Source organism: Equus asinus, chromosome 7 (assembly GCF_041296235.1).
Source record: "Equus asinus isolate D_3611 breed Donkey chromosome 7, EquAss-T2T_v2, whole genome shotgun sequence".
NCBI classification, from domain to species: Eukaryota; Metazoa; Chordata; class Mammalia; order Perissodactyla; family Equidae; genus Equus; species Equus asinus.
In genome coordinates this window covers 84,366,748-84,389,435 of record NC_091796.1, presented here as the reverse complement: position 1 = coordinate 84,389,435, position 22,688 = coordinate 84,366,748, and the positions used below count along the sequence as shown (strand labels likewise).

Sequence of the window (22,688 nt, the reverse complement as noted above, 5' to 3'; positions counted from 1 at the left end):
AAATATTTTATAAATTACCATTTAAGCAAATACAGCAAAATGTTGACAACAGTTGAATTCAGGAGGTGGGTGTTTGTGTTCATTGTACTATTGTGTCTACTTTTCTGGATGCTTCAAATTTTAATGAAAAGTTAGAACAAAAAGGAAAGAAACTAGATGCATGAAGTTTAGGTTAACAAAACAGAAAAAAGGCAGGGTGGTGGGGGGGAGGGCACCAATATGAGGGCTGTTCATGGACTTATCTGCTCCACGAAGGACGAGGCCAAACAGGAACGAAGACATTCTCCACTCCCTGGCTGGGAATTCCTAACACCAACACCCTGAGGAACAGAAAACAACTCTACACCCCAAATGTCAGGCCTTGAGATCCCTGCCAGAGCTAGAAGTGATGGAAGAATGAGCTTCTAAAGAAAAGTGCCTCCTCGTGCCCCACTGCCCCAATCTCCTATGGACTGTATTTCAATTGTGTATATATGTATACATGAGATCTGGGTAAGAAAAAAAATGTAAAGTGGAAAGAACACTAGACTGGACACCAAGCAATCTGAGTTCTAGTCCTGACTCTACCACAAATTATTTCCATGACCCTGGATTTTAATTCATGGTAGAGGAGATTCATCCCAGGTCTACAATTTTGTGATCTGATGAGTCAATGAGTTGTAGCATTTTCAATTCAGGGAGAGGGAACCTAGGGAAACAGATGTAAATGATGACATGGGACATCTGTCATCAATTTGAGCTGGTGTGTAGGAGATGGAGACAAAAAAAGAGAGAAGACAAAGCTACAGAGAGAAATGGGAATATGCAAGCATAAAGACACGATCAGTAGCGAATAAGCCAATCTAGGCAATGAGAGAGAATAAAGCGACTAATTCGTAGCTAATAATAATAACAGCAGCCAACATCTATTGAGGGTTTACCATACGCCAAAGCTTTAGGAGGATTACTCTGCAGAATCCTCGTGACCCAATGAAGTGGACACCACTACATACCAAGTTTACTGATGAGAAAACTGAGGCTTGGAGATTAACTTGCCTAAAATCATCCTATTTGTAAGTAATGGAGCAAGGCTCCAAATCCAAGTCTCTCTGACACCACAGCTTTGCCCTGAAGTAGATGAAACCTGGCTTCCTAGACACTAGGTGCATCTCAGCTGGAACAGGCTTGAAGGGACAGAGCAGCTACAGAAAAGAACCTGTCTGGGCTGAACCAAAGTACTCAAAAATAAGAGAGACTAGATCGATGCCATCTGGTCTGATATTAAGGATAAGACCTGGGAAAACCAGAAAGAAAGGAGCATCTCGTTCATTTATTTTCTGGGCACAGAGTACGCTGTGGCTATTGATGGTATCAACATGTCGAGTAAGAGAGAAGGACCAGAAAGTAGCGTGGTCTAACCCTGAAGTCTTCAGTAAGGCAGCCGAGGGAAGGGTTAAGGGTAAAGTCAGGATTAAAAAGTGATGCCAAAAATAAACGACAACAGCTTGAGCACTGTGCCAAACTGTGTTAGGCTGAATTCAATATAAATCTTTGTAGCTGGAAAGTAGCTGTGTCTTCACTGCATGTCACGAGATATTCTCCTCATACCAACAGTGGAGTAGCTTCGAAGAATGAGTGACTATTTGGAGGGAAAAGTGAGTTTTCCAAAAAGAAGTAAAGGGGAAAAGCTATAGTTTCAAAGGGGAAGGGCAGGAGATAGGCTGGAAGGAGGGAAGTCCTGGGTTCAAGTTCTAGAATCATCACTTCCTAGCTGTGTAGCCTTGGGCTAGTCACATCTTCACTAAGCGTCCTTTACATTGTGCGTAAAAGGAGAATGGTCATGAGTCCCTTGTAGGTCTCTGTAAACACTGGAGACAATCTCTGGCACAGAGCAGACACTAAATAAATGGTGGTGATAGTGGCTCTTATATTATTTATCAGAAATAATAATGGTAATAAAATACAGACTTTGGAGGAGAAACCTTTAATGCCTAAGGTTGAGACAACGGGAAGTTTTGGGGAGGCAAATATTGTAGGACCTTTTATGTGGGGCTGCCCTGCAACAAGTTTCATTCCAGGGATCCAACTCGTACCTATTCCAGCCTCCCCGAAGAGACAGAAATCCTTTAAAGTTGCCTGAACCAAGAGAAAACCACAGCCCCACTGCTGACTGAGAAATAAAGGTGATGCTCAGGACAGCCAGAGTGTCTGCCAGTTACTCTGGTGGTGTCCCACTTAGCCAAATGTTTGCACATGTCCTATAATAAAAGATCCACGTCCCATATCTCAGTACAGAGTCATCAAACTGCCCATTTCAAATGACTCATGGGATGGCACTGCCAGCAGTCTGTTGAAAAGCCTGATCCAAAGAGAACAGATTTCAGTCCTGGAAATCATTCTTTAAATTCATCCTGGATTTTCCTCCCTTGGATGGCATCCTCAATCTCAATGACATTCCCTTGGGTCATCCTAAATCAGTTCTCCCCTCTTCACGGGTCTATACCTTCCAGATACTTAGAAAGAAATGCCCTGTTCCCCCTATACTTTTTGCAGTTCAGCCAAAATAAACATTCTTTTCAACTTTCATCATAAATCAAAACCTATACGTTTTTGTCATTCTCTTAACTCCTTTTAGTTGGTTAAAACCCATCTGGCATGTGTGTAACCAGAAATATGCACAAAGCTGAGGGTGTAAATTCCCAGCACAGCAAGAAGCCACCCCTCCTGGCACCTGTGACTCTGTGTAAGCAGAGTCTAGACTTGCTACCTCAACCAAATCCAGAGTGGAATGACTTGGAGGAAGTGGAGAGCAGAGGAGCAAGCTGCAACCGCGAGGCTTTAAGAAACCTGATCTCTCACAAGCGTCCTCAAGGGTGATGATGGAAAAGAAGTGGAGGGAGCTTGAAAGAAGCATTAAACCACAGGCTGGTGGCCTGCATCACGTGAGATGTGGAGAGGAACGCCCGGCTCTGTTCCCCACTCTGTTCACTGTCGGGAGACCAGGGATATCACGGGCCTCACACCCAGTTCTTCTCTATCCTGCCCTGGTTGTTGGAGCAAGAGAAGACACTCTAAGCACAGAGCACGGTCATGGCTGGCAAACTTGCACACACTTTACCCCCTAACAACATTTCAAGGGACCCCAGTAGTCCTAAAAAATTTTTTAAACGTCTATAACTGTGTTTCTCAAACTTCTAGATTTCACAGACTGTCAATATTTCTAGAAATAAATTTTGTTTGTGGGGGGTGGGATGTGGCTAGCAGTACAGAGTTAACAGTTTTTAATTTTGTTAAGAATATTTTTTTAAAAACCACCATTTTGCAGGCCGGCCCAGTGGCGTGGTGGTTAAGCTTGCATGTTTTGCTTCAGCGGCCCGGGGTTCACGGGTTCAGATCCTGGGTGTGGACCTACAAACTGCTCATCAAGCCATGCTGTGGTGGTGACCCACAAACAAAATAGAGGAAGACTGGCACAGGTATTAGCTCAGAGACAATCTTCCTCAAGCAAAAAGAGAAAGATTGATAACAGATGTCAGCTCAGGGCCAATCTTCCTCATCAAAAAAAACCCCCCACCATTTCCTCTCATCATCATTTCATTAAAGAAGGGAACTTTTCAATCTCCCCAAATGAGCAAGGGCATAAACCAGGATAAAGAATGATCCTTTAAATTGAATAAATTTAGTTTGCGAAAAACTTACTACATTGTTCTTGGTTTTCTCATTTTAGTAGAAACTTCCTCACAGACCAATGTTAAAACATGCTATGCTCTATCTCTTTTCCAGCTTATCAGTCCAAGTCCAAGGTGGATTTCTTAGGCTCTCACCCCACCCTTTCTCAAACAAGAAAGGCTGAAGGCCAGCCACTCCACTGCTCCCAGGTGACAATGCCCTGACATAAAAGGCATGACCTGGGTACAGTTGCTTGGTCCATAAATTTTGCTCCTCAGTTTAAAGTCATCTGGGAAGACCTCTTGCCCTTGAAAGAGCACACTGCCAACCTCACCAGCTCTGGGGCCTTTCTAAATTAACTTTGCAGAGTGCTCAGAACAGCGTCTGCATGGATGAGCACTTACCTCCTGCTGAGTGTATCCCAGGTCTCCGGGCCGCTTTCATACCCCAGTTTCTGTGCATCACTTCCAAGTGCACCACTGATGCCAGAACGTTTTCTAGCTCAACAGCTAATGTACCTGAATGCCCCTGTCAGTTACCCTAAGAGACAATTGACAAAATCTGTTTCTGCAAAAACCACTTTCACTCTTTTCCTGCCAACAGCACCACTTGGAAAAAACTGCAGTGGACTCTGCAATAATCCAAAAGCAACTGGCAGGTTCTGGATCCAGTAATGGGAGAGCAGTTGGCATTCAACTAACCTTCACACAGATCTGGACAAAATACAAAAAACAACTATTTGAAGGCACTGGAGGGCAAACAAAAGCAGGCAGAAACTGGAGGGGATTTGACCCTTGAAAGAAAAGAAATGCCCTGGGTAAAAACCTGTGTTTGAATGGATTTTCCCCTTGAGTGCACTCTCCAGTCTGGGCAGAAACTGAGCAGCTAGGATTCAAGCAGAAAGCTGCAGCTATTGGCTTGGGGGACAAATTTGGGGACTGCCAGAGTCACTGAAAATAGAGAGAGAGAAATCCTGGAAAAGAGGGAGCCCCAAATCTGCATTTAAACTCCCTCAAATTCCTTCAGTCAATACCTGAATTGCACCAAGAAACCCAGTGAAAAACAACAGGTGAAGAGCTAAAAAAAAAAAAGCTGAGTGCATCTCATTAACTGCAGGGGAGACAGACACTGAAGTTGGAGTTCTACCAAGTTAGAGGTGCCTGGTATTCACCTTGGAGCTTCCACTAAATCCCAGAAGAGTCACACGTTAGGAGTAAAGACCACATCCCCGGACTATGGAATTTGCACTAGGACTGCAGGTAAAACCAAAATAGACCTGACTTAACAAAGCCTAAAACCAGATCTTCATAAATCCAAGGTGACCTGCAAATAATTAAACTGCCTGCTAAAACAAAAATCAACACTTTTCAGAGGAAGGTAACATAATCCAGAGTTTCTACAATGTCCTGCGTACAGACAAAAATTACTGGACATGTAAAGAAACACAAAAATGTGACCACAGTCAAAATGTAAAACACAGGGCCAACCCCATGGCCGAGTGGTTAAGTTCACGCATTCCACTTCAGCAGCCTAAGATTCACCAGTTCAGATCCTGGGCGTGGACCTATGCACCACTCATCAGGCCATGCTGAGGCGGCATCCTACACAAAAAAACTAGAATGACCTACAACTAGGATATACAATTATGTACTGGGGCTCTGGGGAGGGAAAAAAGAAAAGAGGAAGATTAGCAACAGACGTTAGCTCTGGGCCAATCTTCCTCACCAAAATTTTTTTTAAAAAAAGAAAAGCAAAAACAATAAAAACAGGCTGGCCCCGTGGTTGAGTGGTTAAAGTTCCGCATGCTCTGCTTTGGTGGCCCAGGTTTGCAGGTTCGGATCCCAGGTGCGGACCAACTCCACTCATCAGCCATGCTGTGGAGGCATCCCACATACAAAATACAGTAAGATTGGCACAGATGTTAGCTCAGGGCTAATGTTCCACAAGCAAAAAAAAAGAGGAAGATTGGCAATGGATGTTAGCTCAGGGCAAATCTTCCTCACCAAAAAGAAAAAGAAAGAAAGAAAAGAAAAGGGCTGGCCCCGTGGCTGAGTGGTTAAGTTCGCGCGCTCCGCTGCAGGTGGCCCAGTGTTTCGTTGGTTCGAATCCTGGGCACGGACATGGCACTGCTCATCAGACCACGCTGAGGCAGCGTCCCACATACCACAACTAGAAGAACCCACAACGAAGAATATACAACTATGTACCGGGGGGCTTTGGGGAGAAAAAGGAAATAATAAAATCTTTAAAAAAAAAAAAGAAAGAAAAGAAAAGAAAAAAAAAACTGACCCCAAGATAACCCAGATACTGGAATTAACTGACAAATGTTTCAAAGCAGCTATAAATATGTTCAAGGACTTAAAAGAAAAGATGGTCATAATGAATGCACAAATGGGGAATCTAATAGAAATGGAAGCTGTGCCCAAAAAAAGGAGGTGGGGAACAAATGGAAATTTAGAACTTAAAAGTTCAATATCTAAAATAAGAAGTTCAGTTTGAAGACACCAGAAGAAGTAATCAGTGAACCTGAGGACAGATCAACGGAAAAGATCCAATTTGAAGACCAAAAAGATGAAAGATAGGAAAAAATTAACAATGCTTCAGGGACAAAAAACACAGGACAAACCTATGGGACAATATCAAGCAGTTTAACATATGTGCAATGGGAGTCCCAGAAACAAGGAGACGGGAAATGAGGCAGAAAAAGTATTTGAAGAACTAATAGCCTAAAATGTCCCAAATTTGGTGAAAAATATTGAGTTCCTGATCTAAGAAACCTCAGCAAATCCCAAGCAGAGTCAAGACAAAGAAAACTATAGTTAGGCACGTCATGACCAAACTGCTGAAAACCAAAAAAAGATAAAAAGGAAATCTTTAAAGCAACGAGAGAGAGGGGGACAGACTTCCATACAGGAGAACAATCACGAGGACAAAAGGATGACAATCCTTAACGTGCTGAAAGAAAAGCATTCTCAATCCAGAATTCTCAATCCAGAATTCTACATCAAGAGAAAATATCCTTCAAAAGTGAGGGTGAAATAAATATTTTCAGATCAAGCCAATACCGAAGTTGCTCTGGCAAACCTGTACTACAAGAAATGCTACGGGAAGTTCTTCAGGCTAAAGAGAAATGACACCACGTGGAAACCTGGCTCTCCAGGAAGAAATGAGGAACAAGAGAAACGGTAAATACGCGGGTGAATATAAAAGACTGACCTTTTTTCTCTTAATTTCTCTAAATGATAACTGGTTAACATGAAAAGACAAACGGTATGGAGGGGTTTATGACAGGTAGTTTTAAAGCATAAGATATCACTAGCACAAAGAAAGGGAGGGGAAAAATGGACTTCTGCAACAAGGGTCTCACATTTTAATGAAGTGGTATAATATTAACTCTCCGTGGCCAGTGATAAGGTAAGGATGCATATTCTAATCCTTAGAGGAACCACCAAAAAAACAGTATTAAAAAAACTAGACCTGAAAAAGCCAATGGAGGAAGTAAAATGGAATATAAAAGCAATCGGCTAAACACGGTGACATAATTCTCTGCTATGCTGGGTAAAGACATGTGACCAGAAATGTTTCAGTCTGTCACCAATGACATTCAACATCAGTCAGTACCCTTTTCCTGTAAAGTATCATTATTAAAAGAATATTTTACTATCACTCTGTTCCTTCTCAGTAATTACTGACACGCTGCGTAGTAAGAAATCTAGCCTTGCTAATGACTTCAATGAGGCTTTCCGATCACAATCTTATGGTTCCGAGCAGATCAGACGTTCTCTGTTCGCAGCACACTCTCTCCACCTCCTCGCTCCTCCTAAACCCGGGCTTCCCCCTGTGGACGTCGTTTCTCTTACAGCTCTTTCAAGCAGAGCCTGCTCATTCTGTAAAACCCCACTGACCAGGGTCCCAAGATAACACTCCTGTCTTACTCCCCCAAGTTCCTGCAGACCCTTCCAAACTATTATGGAACACTTCTTGTGACTCAGAATGTGTGCCTACATCCTCTCTCCTTCCTTCTTCATCCCTGTCTCTAACCACTGCCTAAGCACACGTTCATCAAAAATTTGGGCATTTCCGCTCCACAACTAGCCTCATCATTCTAAGTGAGTCAGGGTTCACAGGAACGAGCCATCTAATGCTTAGCTGCATAGTTCCCTGACCCTTGCAATGCCCATGGCCTTGCTACTTTTTCAGTCAATAGAACCCGGAACTGCTCCATCTCTGACATACCTAGTCCCCTTCTTCTCTGAGAACTTTCTTCTTGGTTTCACTTCCTCCCCTATCAACCCAGCTCCCTTCCAAGGTCCATCACATGATACCTCATTCCCTTGTCTTTTTACCACATTTCCCCCAGAACTCCTCAAAACCTGGATTGAGCCAACCATACACCTTTGTTTTGTCAGTACCCAGCCTGCTGAGGGATGCTGGAGAAAACGGCAACCCTGTAAATGAAGGCTTGACCAGCTTGCGTTCTGCCTTCTCTCAGCTGGGTCCTACCTCGTCTCCCTGCCTCCACTCTCCCCTTCCTCCAGTCTGCGCTCCACACCTGCGTTGGCCCCCGGCAGCTAGGGAGAGTCCTAACAGGGAGGGGAAGCCAGGTCTCCGTCAGGAGGCACTTCTGTGTAGGCCTTTCTGGCACACTGCCTACCAAGAACTCTGAAGAAAGGTGTCTGAACATCCAAGGCTCTAGCAGCTTGGCTGCAATTTCTTTTCTCACTATAAATAAGTATTGACTTTCCTATCTCATTTTGAATTCATTTTAAATTATTTTTCCTAAGGACAGCCTCTAAATTTTATGTTTCAGGACCCACAAAGCCCGGATTCATCCCTGACCAATGATTGCCAGACTGCTCTTTCTACAATGCAAATCTAATCACACCTCTTCTCTGCTTAAAACCCTCACAAGCTGGCCCCTGGAGACTATGAAGGGTCTGTGCCCCCAGGAATCAGAAGTTCTTCCTCCAGGTTCTTCTTACAGATCCCAGAATCTATGCTCATGATTCCCACATCTGTTAGCACTAGTTTTCAACTTTCTCTCTTAAGCTCCAGACCAATTTTCAACTGAAAACTTGACAGACCTCTTTGAAAAGAAGGAAACTCAAATTCAACTTGCCCCAAACTTGAAATAATTCTCTCTTCTTGCTCCCCCACTGCTGAGACTCTTAAATTCTCAGTCTCAAAAATATCATTTTCTATTCAGTCTTTTTAGCTACACATGGGGTCATCTCCAGACTCTCCTTCCCTCCCACTTCCACAGCCCATCTGTTACCACATCCTATCCATCTCCCCTTAAAAATGTCTCTGGGCTTTAGTTTATTGTTTCCTAAAGTAAGGTACACGTGCCACTGGTGCGGGCAAGATGACTGGAGGTGGTACAGGGACATTCCTTTTTAAAAATAACCATTCATGTATTTCACTGTGTATTAGGAAAAATACAACTATCACAAACTAAGTTCACTGACAGTTTCTTTTTAAAAATAAACGTATTTTAAGTATAAAGGGGGAGCTGATCTAAAGAAAAATGTTAATAATAATGCGAGTGGTATGTGTTTACCCCAAACTGTAAAAACGGTCTTGGAACGCCTGAAGTTTGGGAATACTGCCTGGCTCATGCTCGTCATCTCTCCGGAGGACGGCTCCAACCGCCTCCTACCGGTCTCCCTGCCAACAAGCCCTCCCGCTCTAGGCCATCCTCCATGTAGCTGCCAGACTCACCTTCCTAGAGAACAAAGCCAACGATGTCACTCCCTGCTGTAAAATCTTTCTGCGCTCCCTACAACATACAAAATAAACCCAAATTCCTCCCCTTGGAACACAAGGCCTATGTTCCCAATGCACTAAATTGTTCAGCAGGCCCCAAAAACACCAGGCCCTGGACCACGGCATGCCTTCAAACAGACTTTTCCAGCTCCCTTTCCCTCTCACAGCAAATCCTACTCATTCATTTCAACCCGCCCAAGGGGCACCTCCCTGAGAAAGCCTTCTCTAAGTCCCAGGCAGGGTTAGTTGCTCCTTCTGCATTCCCTCTCTACTACTACTTAAGTATTACAATTTTTTGGCTAAGTGTGTGGTTCTCCAACTAGAATACGAAGTCATGTTATTCATTTTTGCACTGGACAGTGTATATTAAATGTAGGATAAATAAGTGAATAAATGAATGAATACTACTTATAAATACGTCAATAAAAATATTTAAGAGAGGTTGGCCTGGTGGTGTAGTGGCTAAGTTTGCGCCTTCTGCTTCAGTGGCCCGGGGTTTGCAGGTTCAGATCCTGGGTGTGGACCTACATACTGCTCATCAAGCCATGCTGGGGCGGCATCCCACATACAAAAAAATACAGGAAGATTGGCACAGATGTTAGCTTAGAGACAATCTTCCTCAAACAAAAAGAGGAAGATTGGCAACAGATGTCAGCTCAGGGCCAATCTTCCTCACCAAAAAAAAAAAAAAAAAAAAATATATATATATATATATATAGACAAATGGATGGACAAAAAGGAATATGAGGAATGGAGTTCTCTGTTATTTTAATTTTTTTGGTGAGGAAGATTTGCCTTGAGCTAACAGCTACTGACAATCTTCCTCCTTTAGCTTGAGGAAGATTGACTGAGCTAACATCTGTGCCAATCTTCCTCTATTTTGTACGTAGGTCTTGCCACAGCATGGCTGCCACCAGGTGGTGTCGGTCTGCACCCAGGAACCAAACCTGGGTCACTGAAGTGGAGCATGCCAAACTTAACCACTAGGCCATGGGGCCAGCCCCTCGAGTTCTCTGTTATTACTGGTGAAGAGTAAAAACAGGAAGAGATACAGGAAAAACAGAAATAGGGGAGGAAGAAGGAGAACCAGAGAAAGGCTCAAAAACAGAGGAAAAGGCAAAGAAACAGAGATTTGGGAAGGACACAGGGAGGCCTTTACCTTTGATGGTGAGTATTCACATGTCATGACCTATTCATTGAAATCTTTCAACAAATATTTACAGAGAACCTACGTGGTGTGTGGCACTATGCCGGGACACATGGTCCCCTTTCTGCCTGCTTCCCTGAAACTACAGGCACTCCCTATTGCTAAACCCAATAGACCCTGCTCCAGAGGGCGGGTCTCGCCTTCCTGGACTGTCTTGGCAGCATCACACACTCTTGATCCCTGCATCCTTCCCTTGGCTAACTTCTTTCCATCTTTCAAGCCTCAACTCAAACACGATTTTTTCCTGGACAACCTTTCCAGATGTCCTCAAAAACAGAAGGGGCTCAGTGTAGGTATTCCCATATCTTTGTGTGTTCCCCCCACCCCCCCCACCTGGCACTTAAGTCTCTATAGCCCCCAGATCAAGGTTCTAAGAGGACAGGGAGCATGTCTGGTTTATCATTGTATTGCCAGCTCCAAGCACAATGCCTGGCACATAGAAAGCTCCCCATCAAGTTTCAATAGGGAATGAATGGATGTTACCTTCTACTCCAAGGTCACCGAGATCACTAAGGTCACTCTTGCCCTCCTTACTTTCTACCCATATGCCCCAGAACAAGAAAATAATATGTCAGAGATTAAGGATTCTTCTTTGGAAAGACTGCCAACCTCTAGACAGAGGGTTGGGTTTTGAAAAGAAGATGGAAAGGTATTGGCAAATACCTGGTCAATGGCATAGGCAGAGATGCTTCTAGAGGAGACAAATAACATGGGTCTCAAGTGACACAAAGAATTCTCACCAAAAGGACTCCTTATCCAGATGTTTCCTGCCCCAAGGTCTAGTTAGTTCTATGAAAAAAGAGTATCTCTGTATCATGAACAGAATTGCAATTTAAGATAAATTGATAATACCTTCTAATTCTCATGTGACACAGATAATGACAGTAATAATAGTCAGCATGTGGTGGGCACTGTCCTGAGAGCTTTACACATTCTCTTAATTAATCCTCCAACCACCCAGATAGCTACTGCCATTCCCTCCACTCAACAGCTGAGGAAGCAGGCTGAGAGTGGTCGCACAACTTGCCCAGGACACACACCTAGTAAGAGGCAGAGCTGGGATTAAATACAAAATGATCATCTTTTCTACTTCTCAGCTTGTGGAGATAATGATAACAACAGCTAACTTGATGGAGCACTGGGCTAAACTCTTTACACGTATTTCTCATTTAACCCTCCCCATAGCGGAGGAAGAGAATCTTAAAATGCTCTCCCAGCACCGGCTTCCACCCCGGGCCTCGGAGGAAGTCAGCAGGTGTGATTCTCCCCTTCACAGACAGCAAAGTGAGGCCTGAGCTGCTAAAGTGCGTTGTCCTGGGACACTGAGAGAGCCCGAGCCAGTGCTGGAGGAGAATCTCGAGATGCTATTTCCAATCGCAGGCTCTACCCTGAGACGACATCCCCTCCCACACAGCGGCCTGCCCCAGGGATGGGTCAGCAATGCACATCTGCCTACCCCGAGGGAGAGTTCAAAACTGAAGCATGCGAAGCACGACATAAATATGAAGTGTGGAAAATGCATTCCTCACCAACAGTTCCACATCAAATTCCCTGCATCCCTCTTCGACAACGTTATCAGAAGCATCATTCAATCCAGCCCATTGGAGAGGAACTACGAAAAAGGCTGAAAAATGTGACCAATCAGGAAAGTTATTTTTGTGAGAAAGAAGAAAAATGTCACCAAAAAGGGTCAGCAGATAGCCCTATTGGGCTGAAAATAACTGCCGGGCTGGCAGACCAGTCAGGGAACAGGCGGAGGGCGAGAGACGTCATGCAAAGCGCCAAGGGAGCTCCAGCTGAGAGGAGCTGCTGGAGGATGAGGAAATTGGCCTAATTTGGGAACATGAGCCCAGCAGCATTTCTCAGATTCCTGCGAGAGGATCTGGCTCACTTTCAGTTCTGCGTCCTCGGAGGAACACCGAAGGGGTCGGGGGGAGATAAGGGGAACAGCTGGGACTCAAACACTTCTCAAGACCAGTGGACGAATGAGGGTGGTCAAGGCAGAACTGATTCCCTCTCCCAAAGGATTCCAGAAAAATAACCCAAAAGCCTTTCTCTCCCCGGAGGTCTGTGTATCCGCCTACCTAGCAGACAGGAGAGGTCAGGTAGTGGTTAAGCACCTGCGTGGAGTCAGAGGGACTGGACTAGAGACAGACACTGGCTGAATGGCTGCAGACGAGTGAGCCAACCTCTCAAAGTCTCGGTGTCTGCACAGCTAAAATAAGATAATAAGGATAGGAGCTACTTCCAGAGCTACCCAGAGGCTTAAATAGAATACTGTATGTAATTAACAGAGGGGTAGCAATCGCTCCCGTGTAAGCCAAAGTTATTACTACTCAAAAGACAATCTACGAGATAAAAGCTAAGCCACAAAGAGGTCTAGACCCGAGTGAGAAGTCCTCATCCAAAAGACAGACCAGCCCCGGAGAGGTTTGGCCCAAGGTTACTTTTCCCCAACCTCAGTGTGTGCTAGGGGAACCTTATGATACAGCGTGTGCGGGGCTTTTCCTGAAGGAGTGGGGTAAGAACCACCTCATTTGAAACAGACAGAAGGTGAAAGCTCGAGCAGAGAAATCCAGTTTAATTCTCAGAGCTGCTCCTCCCCAGAGAAAGTTAAACACGGCAGACATGTAGACACTCATCATGGAATCATGTGCCAGGAGAACTCTCAGTAACGGCAATGCTGACCTGAATTGCTAACTGAACTATGCATCTGGAGATCCACACCTGATTTGTGACAGGTGGCAAAAAAAAAAAAAAAAACCTCGAAAAACAGAAGAGTGTAGTCATAAGCTTTCCTAGTACTTACCATTCCTTGAGACTCCTGTGTGCTGGGTACCGCGCTAAGCACTTTGCACGCATTACCTAATCCGATCTTCACCACAGCCCTCTGGAATTAAGCACCACTCAAATCAAAGACGAAGAATTCATCTTTCTGGTTAATCAGTACAATTAGGCAGTTAGATTCTTTGAAATTTACAAAATGACGAAGTAAATAAAGAGACCTTCCTCTTCTCTCGGAGCAGGAGGAAGAGTTTAACTACTTGGACCAGCCACAGGTGTCCTATGGGCAGAAAGCCCCAAGCAGTTACTGAGACAACGGGAGGACGGGAAAGACCAAGAAGAGAGTGGACACAGGAACTCCATCAGGTATCCTGGGACTTCAGGGCATACAAGTTTTCACTGAACTCTACACAACTTTAAATTAGGAAACTGGAGAAGAACGTGGATTTGGGGGGTTTTTTGGTACTAAAAATAATTCTTTCCTTTCATGCCCAAGTCTACCCAAAAAACCTTTGTATAAATTCTATTTTTCTAAAAAATTGACATGTCAGTTGCGAACTTCCTATTTAATAGCCATTCTTCTCTTCTCCCTTATCAAAAAACCCTAATGTTACAGGTGTGGCAACATGTCCAGTTGGAAACTCCCTTGAAACTGAGGGTGGTGGTAAGACCCAGTGCTGACCAATAAACTGTAATTAGAAGTCTACTCGGGGAGGTCTGCGGCTATTGTTTTCCTGATAAGAAGGGACACACTTAGATGGCATGCACCTTCAACTCTTCGACTCTTCCCTCTGTCTTCCTACCTAGAATGCAGATCTGAACCCTGGGGAGCAACCAGCCATCTTGTAACCATGAGAACAACCATGAGAATAAGGCACAAGCTCCAGATGGCAGAGCAGGAAGCTAGAAGGGCTGGGGGTAATGCAGGACATTCTCCAGTGACGGCACCCACCCTGTTCTTCCCTCAGATGGACTTCCTGCTGTGAGAAAAATTGCTCCTGTCCGATTCAAGTACCGAAGCCAAGTTTCGGATAAATGTAGCCAAATCAATACTAATGGATATAAGAGGACACCTGAAAATCAATCCACCCTAAAGCAGCAGGAGTTTTAAACTCAAATGGAAACAGGAGCCAGGCGTATCAAATGTGAGTAAATCTGACCAGGCGTATTACAGTAAGGAGTGGCGAATAGGAGACGGCAACCGCATGTGAGCGGGCACCTTATCAGCTCAGGCCCGCTCCGGCCATCGGCTGCCATGTGGGACTGCCAGCCCCGTATGCCCACCGTGCTAGGACTTCTGATTTGAAAGAGAAGCCTCAAATATGGATTTGCACTTGAAGTTTCCTAATTTATAAATAATAACAATCAAATTACAAAATTTTAAACTCTATGGATCATACAAAAGAAGATTGTAGGCTAAATTCATCCTGAAGACCACCAGTGTTCAACCTTGGTAGAGAGGGCTCAGGCAGAATAAAAAGAACACCCAAATTCTAGAGAAATAATAATAATGGTTAGAAGAGACTGAGCGCTTAGGCGTCAGACCGTGTTAAGGGCTTTACGTCTAACATCTCATGTTTTCTTTCTAGTCACCCTGAGAAGTATGTAATACTATTATCTCTGTTCTACCAATGAGGGAACTGAGGCTTAAAGAGGCTAAGTGACTTGCTCAGAGTCACAGAGCTAACGTGTGGCAGAGGCAGGATTTTAGCCCACGCCTGTCACACCCTTAGCGGATGCTCTTATCTACTCTTCATAAGGAACGCCCTCTGCACCCAGAAGGCACAAAAACTGCTTTGATCACTACTAGTCAACCTACAGATAAAGCCCTTGATGAGACTTCCAAATCAGGTCTAAAGAAAGCCAGGCTGCCACCCTCCCACTTTGCTGCTCTTTCACAAAACAGCAAAGCACTGCCCATACACTCATTTGTTCACTAGTTTCTTGAATGAACGAACCGTTTTGTGGTGCTTTTCAGTTTATTAAAGTGCTTTTAAATGCACATTTCACTTAATCCCCATATCAACCTTGTGGTATTGTTACCACCATCTGACAGGTAATGAAGTGGAGGATCCGAGAGATGAGTGGGCTCGCTCGAGAGCCAGGCAATTAGCAGAGCCCGGTCTCAGACTCTGCTTTTCTGATGCCAAGCCCTGTGTTCTCCTTTCCAGCAGAGGCTTCTCAGCTTCCCTCACCAGAGCTCCCAACTCCATCACTTCACTTTAAAATAATTTGTTTCGACTAATTCCTCCTCAACTCTAAAGTGACTCCAGTAGGTCTGACAGCCCCCAGGTACCATATTTACATTTTCATGGATAGCTTCATCCTGAATATAGTCAGCGAGAGGACAAAAATAAATTTATCAAGTAATACACTCAGAATCGGAATGTAAATGGGCACACACACAAGTCTTGGGATCTAATTTTAGAAAGAAACAGCCAAAAAGTCCCACACAGCACAGTGAGCATCTGGCCCCGGCGGGGAGGCTGCCCACACTGCTTTCAACCTCAATTAACCCAGGGAGAGAAGGAATCCTGGAATTCTGACTGGTATTTTGCTGTCAGCGGTACCAGCTGAGTGAGGAACAGCGTAACTTTTCATCATGTTCTCCCAGAAAAATGCTAAGGCCTGGAGTAAAAAAAAAAAAGGTAAACACCTCTGGGGAAATAAGGAGGTATTCCAGAAAAGCTGAGACCCTGAAAGGCTCATCAGTCTGTGACTTTGGAGTTCGGTGCTCACAGGGCTGACTCTGGTCCGGGAGCCAAGGGGAAGGAGACGGAGAAGCATGCCGACTGACCCAGCCTAGAAGCTGATCTGGTACGGGGGCCACACAGGGCTTCAAGGCCATCAGGTGATTCCAGGACATCCTGAGCCATCACAGACTCACTCACCTAATCACTATTGGTGGCTATAACCTCCTTCACAATTAAGTAGACTTGTAATTCGTCTTTCCGGCTGCCAGTGATCATGAGAATATAAATTCCATTGTGACAGGGGATTTTCTCTTTTGTTCACTGAAATATGCCAACCGTCTAAAACGGTGCCTGGCACATAGCAAGCTTCAATAAATATTTGTTGAATAAATGACCTGGTGTTGGATGGAGTGTCCTACACCCACAGTCTAAGGTGGCCAGAGGCCAAGAACAGACTTCCATTAACCCAGTCATTTGCCTGGGCTTGCCATTTTCTCTTTGGAGACATATACTACTGCAGTTCAGGCTCCTTGAGATCCAGGGCTGGGCCTGGTACATCTTCTTTCACCGTCTTCCTGCATTATACCACCACCCTCTTAACTGTGCCTCCAATGCGCCACTCTCTGCCCAGCCCCATCGGTAACACTCTTACTCAGCTCCCAAGAGCCCTCATCACACCATAGTGCCTCACCACACCTCACTCCCCTCCCCCTCTGCAGTGCCAACTGCATGCCCGTTCTGTGCCAGGCACTGTGATAAACAAAGGGGTGCAGTGGCAAAACACAGCCCCCACCTTCCAAGAGCTCCTACGGCGTGAGGGAGCCAGCCATGTGAACAATTAGGATACAATGTAATAAGCACTATAAAAAAGGTGCTGTGGCCAAAGTCACAAAATGACAACCCTCAGGCCTTAATCTAGCCCAGATGGTGATTTAACTTTATAATTAGTTTATTTTATATTTTATAATTATATATTAATATATAATATATATAGTAAGTAAATTTACAATTTGTAATTTTATAATTAGTTGCTAACTTATGTATTCCTTTCACGTAAAATCTTAGACTGCCAGTGTCTCTTGGAAAATCAGAAGATCTGGTAAAACTGGGCCTGTACTCCCCACAGCATCAGACGCCTTTAGCTAGGTGGTGGTTACCCTGTTAGAGGGGAGATGTGGCCTCTGGTTCCCCAAATCCCCCTGCCCATCCTCTCCCTACTGTCTGCCGGCAAAGAGGTCAACGGTCAGCCGCCAGCTTTGCTGTAGTGGCATGGTTGTAGTCTTAGAGTAGAGAAATGATTCTCTGTACCCACATTGCTACAATAAGTGAGAAAATGAAAGATAAATTGAAAGGGCCATGTGGAACACTTAAAAAAATAATGGAGAACTTATTTCCTATGAAGGTGAAGAAGACTCCTACAGATGTGATATGTAAGTAAAGTGTGTCCGTCTCTTGTCTCCAGCACCCATTAGGCTTCTCAGCATAGATCCCCTTATTTGTTTGTACACCTACTGTGGGCTGATGAGTAGGCTTCTCAGCGTAGATCCCCTTATTTGTCTGTACACCTACTATGGGCTGATGAGCTAGACATTTGAGAAGCCAGGTTTCCTGTTGTCTGGGAACTCACTGTCTAGCGGGGCAGAAGACCCGTAAAAAGAAGGTTAGCATATAATGTGAGACGTTCTATAACAAGGACTACGAGAACCGAGAGGAGGGAGCCCTAAGTCGGAGAAGTTGGGAAGAGCTCATAGAGGGGATGACCCTGAAGCTGACTCTTGAAAAGGTCAAACTTTTTTCAAATGGACAGACGAAGGTGAAGAGGGCTCTGAGTAAACTCCTGAAAATAGTGCCCTGGCATTCAAAGCCCTGCTCATCGAGATGACCCACCCTCCACTAAGAAGCTGGATAAAGTCCCACAATTCTAGGCTGCTCGGAAAAGTTTCCAGGAAAGCAAGGCCAGCACAGATCCCTTCCTGCCTGAAAACCGTAGAAAGAGCAGGTCCCCACTGAGAACGAACGTCCAGTTGTGTAATCCAACCTTACGTCACCAGCCAGCCTCACTGGCATTTATTCAGCAGGAATAAAAACCTGGATTTCGACTGGATTTTGAAACTTCCCAGGCCCCTGCTTCAGCTCACTTAAGAAGGTTCTTCACTGAGAATATAAAGCAATGCACAGAAACGACTGGGGCATTAGAGGAAAAAACGTGCCTCTTGCATTTCTTGCTCATAGGACAAATGCCAAGGAAGGGAATTCCCAAATCATAATAGGAGGAAGGGTGAGCATGAAAGAGAAGAAATATGGAATACCAAATTCTTGCTCATTAAGTAATCGCAAACTCTCAGAGTGCATTTCTTCAGAGTTTTTTAACACCTACCTCTGCAGTCAGAGTTGAAGCGGAATTCTTGCCACTGAGATGATTCTCGGCTTGAGCTGACTCCTGTTGAGCTCGGCGGCCCATCTTGGCCCCCTGTAAGGAGAGATGAGGGCACTGCTGACCCAAACGTCTTTGAGCCACTCTGAGGAAGACAATTCTGGGAAGGTAAGCAAGGACTGGCTTTATGATGACATCGTGGAGGATGGGATTTGAGTACCGAATCTATTCTTAGAAAAGGCTCCAAACTCTTACAACAAAATACCTGAGGTCAGTTCTACTTGGTAGGAGAAGAGGAAATTCACAATGTTAATGATCACAAGGTTTTCTTTTAAATGCCATAGATCTTTTCTACCCAAAGAAATGGAGCTAGAAATTCCTCTAGGATGGGCAGAGACCTCATGCCACAGGTCAGAGAAGAGTGTGGTAAAGGCTCCCATGTTCCTAGGCACGATTTTAGGGAGGTTTAATTTCAAAGACGCAGCTTGGCATGAAAATTGTTATCAAAAAAGCGTTCTGGGGAAAGAATTCCTAAATTCCATGGCAAGTGACACGAGAGAAATAGATAGCATTTGCTTTGACATATACACTAATTGGATTTGCACTTACAGGCATTAAAGGAAATCTCTTACAAGAATTTTGAGACATCAGCTTTGGAAATCAGAACACTTCAAATTCTGAGGCATCGAATGAACCACGTGCAGGTGTTTCCCAAAACCGTCCTGGAGCACAGGCTCTGGGTCTCAAATGCTTCTCATCACAGAAATCGAACTTTATTTAGGCAGACTGGTGGATGTTGGAATATTTATATTTTCATTTGTTTGCTTTTTTAAAAAACCAGCATTAATATAAGCACTTTTAGATCTCATCTGATGGAGCTTCACTGGATTTCACAATAACAGGGATGGGGGCTGATGCCGTTGTACAAATGAGGAAACTGAGGCCCAGGAAGACAAGTAAGCAGCAGACATAAATCTAAGAGCAAAGTCTTCTTGTCTTCATATCCTGACTTCTTTCCACCACACCATGCTGGAATTTCAGTTTTAAGATGTTCTAAGAACTGACTGCACCAATAAATGGAGAGGGGTCCCACACGAGCTGCATAAAAACTCTTATGTAGTGTTTACATTTCAAATTCTAATCAATCATTTAAGTTTCGGGGATGATGGAAACAATCTTTCCAACAATAAGCAGCTCATTTTCTTCCCAAGGCAGATAATTCCACTGCTTCGCCTGTGACTGCCCTTTTCCATTTGTCATAGCATTCCGTATCTGAATATGGCATACTACACAAAGCGGCTGTGCTAGAACAAAAATTCCATGATCTTGTCTTTAAATGCTGTTTACATATGGTTTCTCTAATAACTGCTAAGTATTTTAAGGTTTTAAACTTTTTGAAGACCCTGTATAAATCCACAGGTATGAGTGGTAGAAAAACTACTCTACAACCTGATTTTGTTTATCTTAAATGTACACTCTGTCTGTTGTCCATCTTCCCCCACTGGAATGTAAGCCCCATGAGGGCAGGGACTTTGTTTTATTAACGGCTATATCCCCAGCACTGAGGACAACGGGGGCTCAATAAATATTGGTTGAAAGACTGAATGAAGAACTACATTCACATCCCCCGGGACTAAACCAGTTCATAGATCAGGAAGGCCCAGGGACCTAATATTCTCCTTGATCAGTCAAGCAACCTGCTTCATCCTAGGACAATCTGCTCCCGTCCCTCTTATCTTCCTCAGACAGGTGCTCCTCCCCAGTACCTTACAGGATCCAGGGCTATCAGCCGCACTTCAAAACACAGATTTCACAGCAGAAACTAAAAGACCTGCCATGTGGCTCAATCCTTTAGTGACTGTGCTCTTGACTAATTTTAAAGGTAAAAAGGGCTTGATGGGGCTGTGATGGAGTTAAAAAAAAACATTGAACTTGGGTCTTGAACCTAACTCGGTTATCTACCGACTATATAACCTTGGGTAAATCACAGTCTCAGAAAGACCAGCAGCTAACCTCTTCTAATAACTTAGCATGTGCCAGGCACTGTGTGAAATGCTTTCCGTGCATTATCCCATTTCACCTCCACCGCAACTCCTTGAAGATAGTAACTTCTCCAACATCTCCAGCCTCGTGCTAAGGACACCGAGGTTTGGAGAGGTTAACTTTTTCTCAACCCACGCAACAGCTTTATACTCTATTTGACCTCTGGGTCTCGAGCACCTGGCCACTCCTCCGCGTTATAAATCCGAGTCTTGATTTCCTTAACTACTAACACTAAGATAACGGCCACCTCCCTGTGGAGATTACGGGCCAGAAAGGTCCTCTCCATCGGCCGGCCTTCCTTCCTTCCATGCATAACACAGTGCGCCTTTTGCATGAACTTCTGGCGTGAGAAGTCCCAAGGGAAAACTCTAGGATGGGTGCAAGTGCGACCCTGGCCAGAAACCCTCCAGTCACCCTCAGATCTGTCCGTTCTACGGGCGTTCACTCTTGGGGCTCCAGGAAGCGGAATAGGCTGGGAAATTTCCCAATGGTCCCAGAGGCTGGCAGGGGCAGGATCTGTTTTCTACTGTTTGAGGATTTTTAAAGAAAGCAAACCCCAGGCCAGCAGCGGCGGAGCCCATCGCCGTCCGGGGGCGGGGCAGATGAGGCCGCCTCCTCCCGGCCTCACCCCGGCGCGGCTCGGGGCCCGTCCGCTCCAGGCCGCGCCGAGGCGCCTCCGGGAAGCCGGGCCGGCGGGGTCGCTCCTCCCCACCCGCCAGATCCTGGCCCCAAGCCCCCCGCGTCGGTCCTCACGGAGGTGGCCGAGCTGCGGCGCCGCTCCTCGCCGAGGTCCAGCAAGTCGTCCATCTCCGCGGCCGCCTGACGTCACTTCCTGGAAACCCAGCGGCCAGTCGCGTCCCTAACGACGGCCCCGCCCTTCCACCCCAATATTTAAAGGGTCCGCCGCATTGTGGCGGATTCTATGTACCACCCTCCGATTTAAACCAAATCTTTCCTAACCCTGCCTTGCTTGACTTCTGGAAGAAACCTCCAGATAATAAGTTCTGCTAGGCTGCTCCTGTGGAAGTGAGAAAAAATGCTAGTCTTTAGGAACTGTCTACATGTGTAGTTCTGTTTAAATACATAAGCTATTAAGTGCAAAGCGCTTCTACTGATAATAATTAGACGTATCCCTCCTATTTGTATAGCCCTTTGCAATGTCCAGAGGACCTTCACAGTTATTAGTTCACGTGAAGGATATAACAACCTTGTATGGGAAGCAAGATAAGTTGTATTGCCTCCATTGGACAGATGAGAAAACATGCTACAGGAGGGCAGGTGCTAATAAATGGTTTATAATGGAAAAAGCAATAGTCCTAATCTCTGCCTTCAAAAAGTTTACAGAGATGCTGAACCAACTCATCAAATACCTGAGTAATAATAACTTTCAAAAGTACAAATAATTCGTCCAACACCCCCATAAAGTGAGCAGCTGTAATATTTCTATTCAACAATTGAGGACACTGAGGTGCAAAGAGGTGCCTTGAGGAAAATCACTTGAGTGTCAAGGCGCAGAGCCAGGTGCTTTTCTGACACCAGATCTTACCGGAGTATTTTTCTGCAGCACATATTACTGGGTGCCAGCCATTCTCCCAGGCCAGCAGAGGAAGATGTCCCCCAAATCCCCCACTAATGGGGCAAGCGAGTTGAGTCTTCATTGACTCTCCATGTAAGGTCTCCAAGTCAACACTACTGGCCAGGTCCCTGGTACTGGTCAGCTGGAATCCCCAGAAGATGGACTCATGGCCCTGAAAGTGAGCAATGTTCCCAAAATCATGCTGGAGGTAAGGCCTAGATGGCCACTGCTCAAAAGTGAGGACCTGGAAGAGAGAGTAGCACATCTCAACCTGGATTGCAAGCATTTCTTAGATACCCAGGAAACTACTCAGTTCAACCACTCTTTCATACGTGTTTACCGGTGGGGCTGTGCCTTAGCACGCCTGGTGACAGCAACAGCACCACCCAGATGTCAGAAGAGTGGAGGTTTCATCCCAGCTCTGCTGACAACCTTGTAGCCAGGCAGAGCCCCCACTGGACCTCAGGTTCCTCCCTCAGGATTACTCTTAGAGATTACCCAGAAAATCTTTTACTTGCTAACTCTGATTCCCAGTGAGAATACCCTGTTGGATTTTCATCTGAAGAAACATTTGTTGCCAAAAATCCAAGATGGATG

At 45.0% G+C, this 22,688-nt stretch overlaps 1 protein-coding gene across 1 annotated transcript in view; it reads right to left on the bottom strand.

Annotated features, from left to right (window-relative positions):
• Window positions 1-21,373, bottom strand: part of IFT43 (intraflagellar transport 43) — a 77,520-nt gene extending 56,147 nt beyond the window's left edge. Inside the window, exons 1-2 of the mRNA XM_014840878.3 lie at window positions 21,269-21,373; window positions 18,476-18,568 (exon numbers count right to left, since the gene is read on the bottom strand). Of these exons, the coding sequence (XP_014696364.1) occupies window positions 18,476-18,568; window positions 21,269-21,322 (147 nt within the window). The 5' untranslated portion in view covers window positions 21,323-21,373. The remainder of the gene's footprint in view (window positions 1-18,475; window positions 18,569-21,268) is intronic.
• Between the last annotated feature and the right edge of the window lie 1,315 nt (window positions 21,374-22,688).